The 11,026-nt window shown below is 35.6% G+C and overlaps 1 protein-coding gene across 1 annotated transcript; it reads left to right on the top strand.

Annotated features, from left to right (window-relative positions):
• Positions 1–211: 211 nt before the first annotated feature.
• LOC135529139 (protein ANKUB1-like) lies at positions 212–10,484 on the top strand. The gene is made up of 5 exons (XM_064958016.1): positions 212–277; positions 573–716; positions 8,425–8,635; positions 8,779–8,893; positions 9,315–10,484. Exons 1-5 carry the CDS (start codon positions 212–214, stop codon positions 9,367–9,369), a joined length of 591 nt encoding a protein of 196 aa, XP_064814088.1. The 3' UTR covers positions 9,370–10,484.
• The last annotated feature ends 542 nt before the right edge of the window (positions 10,485–11,026 follow it).

Below are 11,026 nucleotides of genomic sequence, written 5' to 3'. Positions count from 1 at the left end.
ACAAATTCTTATTTTCAATAAAGGCCTAGGAACAGTGGGTTAACTGCCTGTTCAAGGGCAGAACGACAGATTTGTAGCTTGTCAGTTCAGGGATTTGAACTTGCAACCTTTCAGTTACTAGTGGTGTCGTGAAGCAGTGTGGCTTGGCTTGGCTGGGATGGGTTTCGGAGGACGCACGGCTCTTGGCTCTCGCCTCTCCCGAGTTGTAGCAATGGGACAAGACTGTAACTACCAATTGGATACCACTAAATTGGAAAAGAAATACGTCACCTTGGGGGTTTGTGGTATATGGCCAATATAGCTCCGCGTTGCGTTGTGCCTAAGAACAGCCCGTGGCCGTGGTATATTGGCCACACCTCCTTGGGCCTTATTTCTTAATTGTACACAATTGGACACTTTTACAATTATTGAATGGTAAACATTGACATCTGTCTGGGTGGAACACCCTCCATAATGGGTGTCTGTGTGGGACACCCTCCATTACGGCTCCATCAGTGTTGAGCCCTCTCACTCTGATTGTATGGGACACTCAATTACGGCTCCTTGTGTTTCCAATCTTCTTCCTCTGGCAGGATTACTTCCACGTGCAACTGTCAGACGACAAGCAGGTGAGGCACTTCCTGGAGCTGAGCTATGCTGTTGCCATCCTTCGGGACAGCTGGGTCCTGACAGACGTTGGCATCACCCCTAGCAGTGCCATCTGCTGCCTGCTGAAGGTACCAGCCGAACACCTAGCTGTTTCTACCCGTGCTTGAAAATGCATATCAAAGTGAGCTGGCTATTGCTTGAAACAGCTTCATACTATCATTAACATAAAGTGTTTCAGATATAGTGTGGTGATATATAGTGTTGTGATATAGTATGGTGATATATAGTATGGTGATATATAGTATGGTGATATATAGTATGGTGATATATAGTATGGTTATATAGTATGGTGAAATATATAGTGTGGTGATATATAGTATGGTGATATATTATATGGTGATATATAGTGTGATATAAAGTATGGTTATATAGTATGGTGATATATAGTATGGTGATATATAGTATGGTGAAATAGTGTGGTGATATATAGTATGGTGATATATATAGTATGGTGATATATGTAGTGTGGTGATATATAGTATGGTGATATATTATATGGTGATATATAGTGTTGTGATATAAAGTATGGTTATATAGTATGGTGATATATAGTGTGGTGATATATAGTATGGTGATATATAGTATGGTGATATATAGTATGGTGATATATAGTGTGGTGATATATATATGGTGATATATATATATGGTATATATATAGTGTGGTGATATATATATATATATATATGGTGATATATATATGGTGATATATAGTGTGGTGATATATAGTATGGTGATATATAGTATGGTGATATATAGTGTGGTGATATATAGTGTGGTGATATATAGTGTGGTGATATATATAGTGTGGTGATATATATACTGTGGTGATATATATAGTGTGGTGATATATATAGTGTGGTGATATATAGTGTGGTGATATATAGTGTGGTGATATATAGTATGTTGATATATATAGTGTGGTGATATATATATATATATATATATATAGTGGTGATATATAGTGTGGTGATATATAGTGTTGTGATATAGTATGGTGATATATAGTGTGGTGATATATAGTATGTTGATATATTATATGGTGATATAGTGTTGTGATATAAAGTATGGTTATATAGTATGGTGATATATATAGTGTTGTGATATAAAGTATGGTGATATATAGTATGGTGATATATAGTATGGTGATATATAGTGTGGTGATATGTAGTGTGGTGATATATAGTGTTGTGATATAATATGGTGATATATAGTATGGTGATATATAGTATGGTGAAATAGTGTGGTGATATATAGTATGGTGATATATATAGTATGGTGATATATATAGTGTGGTGATATATAGTATGGTGATATATTATATGGTGATATATAGTGTTGTGATATAAAGTATGGTTATATAGTATGGTGATATATAGTATGGTGATATTTAGTATGGTGATATATAGTGTGGTGATATGTAGTGTGTGATATGATATATAGTATTGTGATATATTGTATGGTATATATATATAGTATGGTGATATATAGTGTGGTGATATATAGTATGGTGATATATATAGTATGGTGATATATATAGTATGGTGATATATTATATGGTGATATATCGTGTTGTGATATAAAGTATGGTTATATAGTATGGTGATATATAGTGTGGTGATATATAGTATGGTGATATATAGTGTGGTGATATATATAGTGTGGTGATATATATATATATATATATAGTGTGGTGATATATAGTGTGATGATATATAGTATGGTGATATATATGGTGATATATAGTGTGGTGATATATAGTATGGTGATATATAGTATGGTGATATATATACTGTATGGTGATATATATAGTGTGGTGATATATAGTATGGTGATATATATAGTGTGGTGATATATATAGTATGGTGATATATAGTATGGTGATATATAGTATGGTGATATATATAGTATGGTGATATATATAGTGTGGTGATATATAGTGTGGTGATATATAGTGTGGTGATATATATAGTGTGGTGATATATATACTGTGGTGATATATATAGTGTGGTGATATATAGTATGGTGATATATATAGTGTGGTGATATATATAGTGTGGTGATATATAGTATGGTGATATATAGTGTGGTGATATATATAGTGTGGTGATATATAGTGTGGTGATATATAGTGTGGTGATATATATAGTATGTTGATATATATAGTGTGGTGATATATATAGTATGGTGATATATATAGTGTGGTGATATATAGTGTGGTGATATATATAGTATGGTGATATATAGTGTGGTGATATATATAGTGTGGTGATATATAGTATGGTGATATATATAGTGTGGTGATATATATAGTGTGGTGATATATATAGTGTGGTGATATATATAGTATGGTGATATATATAGTATGGTGATATATATAGTATGGTGATATATAGTGTGGTGATATATAGTGTGGTGATATATAGTGTGGTGATATATAGTATGGTGATATATATAGTGTGGTGATATATAGTATGGTGATATATATAGTGTGGTGATATATATAGTGTGTGATATATATGATATAAAGTATGGATATATAGTATGGTTATATATAGTGTGGTGATATATAGTGTGGTGATATATATATATATATATAGTGTGGTGATATATATAGTATGGTGATATATATATATATATATAGTGTGGTGATATATATAGTATGGTGATATATATAGTGTGGTGATATATATAGTGTGGTGATATATAGTGTGGTGATATATAGTATGGTTATATATATAGTATGGTTATATATAGTGTGGTGATATATATAGTGTGGTGATATATATACTGTGGTGATATATATAGTGTGGTGATATATATAGTGTGGTGATATATAGTGTGGTGATATATAGTGTGGTGATAATAGTATGTTGATATATATAGTGTGGTGATATATAGTATGGTATATATATGTGGTGATATATAGTGTGGTGATATATAGTGTTGTGATATAGTATATATATAGTGTGGTGATATATAGTATGTTGATATATTATATGGTGTAGTGTTGTGATATAAAGTATGGTTATATAGTATGGTGATATATATAGTGTTGTGATATAAAGTATGGTGATATATAGTATGGTGATATATAGTATGGTGATATATAGTGTGGTGATATGTAGTGTGGTGATATATATAGTGTTGTGATATAAAGTATGGTGATATATAGTATGGTGATATATAGTATGGTGAAATAGTGTGGTGATATATAGTATGGTGATATATATAGTATGGTGATATATATAGTGTGGTGATATAAAGTATGGTGATATATAGTGTTGTGATATAAAGTATGGTTATATAGTATGGTGATATATAGTATGGTGATATTTAGTATGGTGATATATAGTGTGGTGATATGTAGTGTGGTGATATAAAGTATGGTTATATAGTATTGTGATATATTGTATGGTGATATATAGTATGGTGAAATAGTGTGGTGATATATAGTATGGTGATATATATAGTATGGTGATATATATAGTATGGTGATATATTATATCTTGATATATGATTTGTGATATATGGATTATATAGTATGGTGATATATAGTGTGGTGATATATAGTATGGTGATATATAGTGTGGTGATATATATAGTGTGGTGATATATATATATATATATATAGTGTGGTGATATATAGTGTGATGATATATAGTATGGTGATATATTATGTGGTGATATATATAGTGTGGTGATATATATAGTATGGTGATATATATAGTGTGGTGATATATAGTGTGGTGATATATATAGTATGTTGATATATATAGTGTGGTGATATATAGTGTGGTGATATATAGTGTGGTGATATATATAGTGTGGTGATATATATACTGTGGTGATATATATAGTGTGGTGATATATAGTATGGGGATATATATAGTGTGGTGATATATATAGTGTGGTGATATAGTATGGTATGGTGATATATATAGTGTGGTGATATATAGTGTGGTGATATATAGTGTGGTGATATATATAGTATGGTGATATATATAGTGTGGTGATATATATATAGTGTGGTGATATATAGTGTGGTGATATATATAGTATGGTGATAAATATTGTGTGGTGATATATATAGTGTGGTGATATATAGTATGGTGATATATATAGTGTGGTGATATATATAGTGTGGTGATATATATAGTGTGGTGATATATATAGTATGGTGATATATAGTGTGGTGATATAGTATGGTGATATATTATATGGTGATATATATAGTGTGGTGATATATAGTGTGGTGATATATAGTGTGGTGATATATAGTGTGGTGATATATAGTATGGTGATATAAATATGTGGTGATATATATAGTATGGTGATATATATTGTGTGGTGATATATATAGTGTGGTGATATATGATGATATAAAGTATGGTTATATAGTATGGTTATATATAGTGTGGTGATATATGATATATATAGTGTGGTGATATATATAGTATGGTGATATATATATATATATATAGTGTGGTGATATATATATATGGTATATATATAGTGTGGTGATATATAGTGTGGTGATATATAGTGTGGTGATATATAGTATGGTGATATATATAGTTATATATAGTGTGATATGATATATATAGTGTGGTGATATATAGTGTGGTGATATATAGTATGGTGATAAATATAGTGTTGTGTGGTGATATGATATATAGTGTGGTGATATATAGTATGGTGATATATAGTATGGTGATATATATAGTATGGTGATAAATATAGTGTGGTGATATATATAGTATGGTGATAGATATAGTGTGGTGATATATATAGTGTGGTGATATATAGTGTTGTGATATAAAGTATGGTTATATAGTGTGTTGATATATGGTATGGTTATATATAGTGTGGTGATATATATAGTATGGTGATATATATAGTGTGGTGATCAAATCAAATCAAATTTATTTATATAGCCCTTTGTACATCAGCTGATATCTCAAAGTGCTGTACAGAAACCCAGCCTAAAACCCCAAACAGCAAGCAATGCAGGTGTAGAAGCATGGTGGTTAGGAAAAACTCCCTAGAAAGGCCAAAACCTAGGAAGAAACCTAGAGAGGAACCAGGCTATGTGGGGTGGCCAGTCCTCTTCTGGCTGTGCCGGGTAGAGATTATAACAGAACATGGCCAAGATGTTCAAATGTTCATAAATGACCAGCATGGTCGAATAATAATAAAGCAGAACAGTTGAAACTGGAGCAGCAGCGCGGCCAGGTGGACTGGGGACAGCAAGGAGTCATCATGTCCGGTAGTCCTGGGGCATGGTCCAAGGGCTCAGGTCCTCCGAGAGAGAGAGAAGGAGAGAATTAGAGAACGCACACTTAGATTCACACAGGACACCGAATTGGACAGGAGAAGTACTCCAGATATAACAAACTGACCCCAGCCCCCCGACACATAAACTACTGCAGCATAAATACTGGAGGCTGAGACAGGAGGGGTCAGGTATATAGTGTGGTGATATATGGTATGGTGATATATTGTATGGTGATATATATAGTATGGTGATATATAGTGTGGTGATATATAGCATGGTGATATATATAGTGTGGTGATATATATAGTGTGGTGATATATGGTATGGTGATGTATGGTGATATATATATTATGGTGATATATAGTATGATTATATAGTATGGTTATATAGTATGATTATATAGTATGGTTATATAGTATGATTAGGTGATTTAGTTAATTCAAACAGGTGCCATTAATACAGGTCACGAGTGGAGGACAGAGGAGCCTCTTAAAGAAGAAGTTACAGGTCTGTGAGAGCCAGAAATCTTGCTTGTTAGTAGGTGACCAAATACTTATTTTCCACCATAATTTGCAAATAAATTCATTAAAAATCCTACAATGTGATTTTTCTGGATTTTTTTTCTCATTTTGTCTGTCATAGTTGACGTGTACCTATGATGAAAATTACAGGCCTCTCATCTTTTTAGGTGGGACAACTTGCACAATTGGTGGCTGACTAAATACTTTTTTGCCCCACTGTATAGTGGGATGGTATATAGTATGGTCATATATAGTTTGTTGAGTTCACCCTGCTTGAGACTTAAAGTAATATTGCCCTTGCTCAACCAAGACCATGGTTATGGTAGAGTGATTGGTTAGTAAGGACACTGCTTTATACTGAGACCATGGTTAAGGTAGAGTGATTGGTTAGTTGACACTGCTTTATACTGAGACCATGGTTATGGTAGAGTGATTGGTTAGTAAGAACACTGCTTTATACTGAGACCATGGTTATGGTAGAGTGATTGTTAGTGTAAGAACAAGTGTTGTTGTACAGAGGTCCCTGGGTACATGTCCAGAGCCAGACAGGGACAGAACTCACTCTGTTCCACAAAGTTCTGTGGAAGATTTGCTAACAGAGGAGAGTGGTTATGTATCTAAGTACAAATTTAACCATCAGAATAATGTTTATTTGTGTTCCTTACTCCTTACTTACACATCCCATCATTGACATAGTCAAAGCCAGACCTTCTGTCTGTCTCTCCTTCTTGCTGGTTGACTAGAGTGGAAATCTATAGTATTGTATGGTTGACCTGGGATAGAGCTGAAATGTGGCCCGATGTAGTGTTGCCTTTGTACCAAACACCCTTAGTCATAAACCTTTTCCCCATGTAATCGCCTCGACCTCAGTCTGGTGTTCGCTAACAGTATCTGAAGAGTCTGTATACCCAGTGGTGTATAGTACAGTAGAGCAGCAGAGTACAGCAGACAAAGTACAGCAGACTACAGCAGAGTACAGCAGAGTACAGTAGAGCACAGCAGGCCGTATAGTAGGAGAAGAAGTGGCCCTTTGGGTTCATTGAAATACATATTCATAATATTTCTGTTAACAATTTAATCTGCACCCAGATTAGTGTTCAATGTGATAGAACAAAACTCAGTACAGCACATGAATTATAAAATGTTGTTACAAATTTGAGCCACGAGATGGTGGTAGATTATACATTGAAATAGCATGGACCTTTGATTTGTCTCTGGATAGAAATTGCCCTTGGGCACAGATCGAGGATCAGTTTACTCTCACCAAATCCTAACCTTTACCATTAGCAGTACAAACACAAACCAGACCTAAGATCAGTGCAAAGGAGCCACTTCATCTTACCCCTGTAATTATATGACTCCTAACTTATATATACTGAGTGTACCAAACATGAGAAACACCTTCCTAATATTGAGTTGCACCCCGCCTTTTGCCATCTGAACAGCCTCAATTCGTTGGGGCATGGACTCTACAAGGTGTTTGAAAGCGTTCCCCAGGGATGCTGGCCCATGTTGACTCCAATGCTTCCAACAGTTGTGCCAGGTCGGCTGGATGTTCTTTGGGTGGTGGACCATTCATGATACACACAGGAAACTGTTGAGTGTGAAAAACCCCAGCAGCATTGCAGTTCTTGACACAAACCGGTGCACCTGGCACCTACTACCCCATTCAAAGGCACTTAAATATTTTGTCTTGCCCATTCACCCTCTGAATGGCACACATACACAATCCATGCCTCAATTGTCTCAAGGCTTAAAAATCCTTCTTTAACCTGTCCGCTCCCCTTCATCTACACTGAAGTGGATTTAACAAGTGACATCATGAAGGGATCATAGCTTTCACCTGGATTCACCTGGTCAGTCTTTGTCATGGAAAGAACAGGTGTTCATAATGTTTTGTTTACTCGGTGTATAAAACACAACATAGGTATTTATGTAAAACAAGTGAATTTACTGTATGTCCATGGTCTTATACTTCAGCGGGAGCCGGTGGTGCGTGTGTTCAGTGCCGTGACGGGGGAGACCCTCTCAGTCTTGGGCACTGTGTTTCTCCTGAGTACGTCTGTGGCCAGGCTCATGACCCTGGTGTCCCAGCAGTGTGGGCTTCCCGTCAGCTCCTTCAGACTGAGCTCTCCCACCGGCCTGCAACTCTACGACTGCAACCGGCTGCACGACTACGCCATTGACCTGGGTATGGCCTTCCTTGTGCAGTAGATCAATGGTTTTCTGGCTCAACACCTTATGGATGTAACACAGAGACAAATGGACTGTATGGAACACATTCTTGGTTCATGTCAACCAGGAGGACAACCTGCATGTGTCTCTGTCTCCCAGGGGCTACTCTACGGTTGGACACCTGGGATGGGTGGGCGGAGTTCCTCAGAGGCTGCTTCCTGGGACACAGACTGACCGTCCAACGACACCTGTCTAGGGAGAGACCTGTGATGAGGTCAGAATACACATCTACACACTGAACTGTATGATAGACTTACTATCAACAGTGATGGTACTGAACCTTTATATAGCTTACAATGATGGTACTGACCCTGTATATAGCTTACAATGATGGTACTGACCCTGTATATAGCTTACAATGATAGTACTGACCCTGTATATAGCTTACAATAATGGTACTGACCCTGTATATAGCTTACAATGATGGTACTGACCCTGTATATAGCTTACAATGATAGTACTGACCCTGTATATAGCTTATATTCTCTTGTTTTTTTCCTTCATACGTTTTTTCTCTTACCCTGATATTTAATACTGCATTGTGGGAAAGAGCTTGCAAGTAAGCATTTTACTGTACTGTTTTATAACCCAATCTTACTTGAGTTTTTTTTTTTATTATTATTTTTTTTTTACAGTGAACAAGATGAGACTTTGGAACGGATGATGCCTGAAACAATGCGGACGACTTAGAATTTCGTTCCTTTGGATGATGCTTATAGATATAGTCAGTACTGTGTTTGATTTGTGTGCAGAAAGTTTACAACGGCAGGCAGTGGATTCTCAGTCATTCCTATTCTCAAGTAACAAAAAACGTATCATATTTCACTGGCTATTTGTAGTAGCCAAATGTGAATGGAATTATTATTCTAGAATCATTCAGTTGACTATGTGGTTGTGCTGTATGTGGTTGTACTGTACGTGATTGTAAGTGTTTGACATGGGTCTAATTGAGGCTCCACCCCCCCACTTAACACTTGTTTTTATCCATAGAAATCCTCACTTGCTGATGAAGACCTGTAGTGGTTGAAATCAATGTAAAATACAGTATGAACACTGCTGCCTTAAAACTCTTTTATTAAGATGTGGATCATTATTGCTCATTTAAATGAGTCTGTGCAGTGTCAAAATGATACATACTGTATTTCAGAGTATTTGACAAACTCTTTATTTACGTTACAAAACTGACAACGACTGTAACGATGTGTTGGCACAGCATGTGTCATCATTCCCCTGCAGTGTGTGGATTTACACAGCAACATAGCAGACAGCTTAAATAGTTTATTTTTATTTAACCTTTTTTTCACTAGACAAGTCAGTTAAGAACAAATTCTTATTTACAATGATGGCCAAACCCGGACGACGCTGGGCCAATTATGCGGCACCCTATGGGACTCCCAATCACTTGGGAGTGGGAAGGATACCAAATCCAATATCACACACTTCTTCCTTAGTATTCTGAGAACTGTCAGATAGCTGTGAGAGCTATGAGTGGATCGTGGACCCATGCATAAATGATAACTTTGCTGTAACTCAGTGGGGCAAGTAGAACGTCCGGGTTAGTGTATGTGCATTATCTTGTCAGTTGATTGTCTTTGTCTCAAAGCCTTTCCATTTCTGGGGGATTGAAGAAGCTTCTGATCTCAACCTTCTTGACAGGTACGAAACGCTTGGTTAGTGTATGTGTCTTATCCAATGGGTTGTCAGGTGAACGTTGAAGATGCTTCTTGCAGGTGAACTAATGATGTCATTGAATCGCTGTCATTGAGTTGCTCACTGGACAAGACAATTATTCACTGAAAATGAAATCTGTATTTATTTTCACTTTTGTGGATATTTAATTACAGTCTTTTGAAAATAAAAAGCATTTTTTGTTAAGTGATGTTGAAATGTTTTATGACACTTGCAAGCATTCATTTTTCAGCCGAACAAATGCATCATTTTACAAACTGCTTAAATAATTTCACAGGTTGTGGTAAGTCTGCACACAGTCCCCAAGTAATCATATTTTATTTTATTTGTCACATGCGCCGAATACAACAGGTACAATCTTACTCTGAAATGCTTACTTACAAGCCCTTAACCTCTTAAATGTAAACTCCCCATATTTGGGGACCCTATTAGATATTTTTTAAATTCAATTTAGTATGGTATGAGAACGGTATTCCCTTTCTGCAAAAGCAGGGTGTCTCTGGAAAGCTGAGTATCTTGGCTATTGATCTGTGCCTTAATACTATATATAGGCATACAAATGTATAAGGGCTGGCTGAGCAAATTACCTAATTTCAAGGTGGCTGCTACCTACATTACTGTTAGCATTGTGAAGCATAAACTAAATAAACACAGAATA

This window comes from Oncorhynchus masou, unplaced genomic scaffold, assembly GCF_036934945.1.
Source record: "Oncorhynchus masou masou isolate Uvic2021 unplaced genomic scaffold, UVic_Omas_1.1 unplaced_scaffold_1104, whole genome shotgun sequence".
Classification (NCBI taxonomy): domain Eukaryota; kingdom Metazoa; phylum Chordata; class Actinopteri; order Salmoniformes; family Salmonidae; genus Oncorhynchus; species Oncorhynchus masou.
Note: the sequence above shows the minus strand (reverse complement) of the source record. Positions and strands in the feature narration are given on the sequence as shown.

What these genes read in the sequence shown, in the direction of transcription:
- LOC135529139 (XM_064958016.1), top strand. Translation starts at nt 212, where the DNA reads ATGGGACAAGACTGTAACTACCAATTGGATACCACTAAATTGGAAAAG. An exon ending in CGACTACGCCATTGACCTGG is followed by an intron (nt 8,636 to 8,778) that starts GTATGGCCTTCC and finishes TCTGTCTCCCAG; the next exon opens with GGGCTACTCTACGGTTGGAC. An exon ending in AGGGAGAGACCTGTGATGAG is followed by an intron (nt 8,894 to 9,314) that starts GTCAGAATACAC and finishes TTTTTTTTACAG; the next exon opens with TGAACAAGATGAGACTTTGG.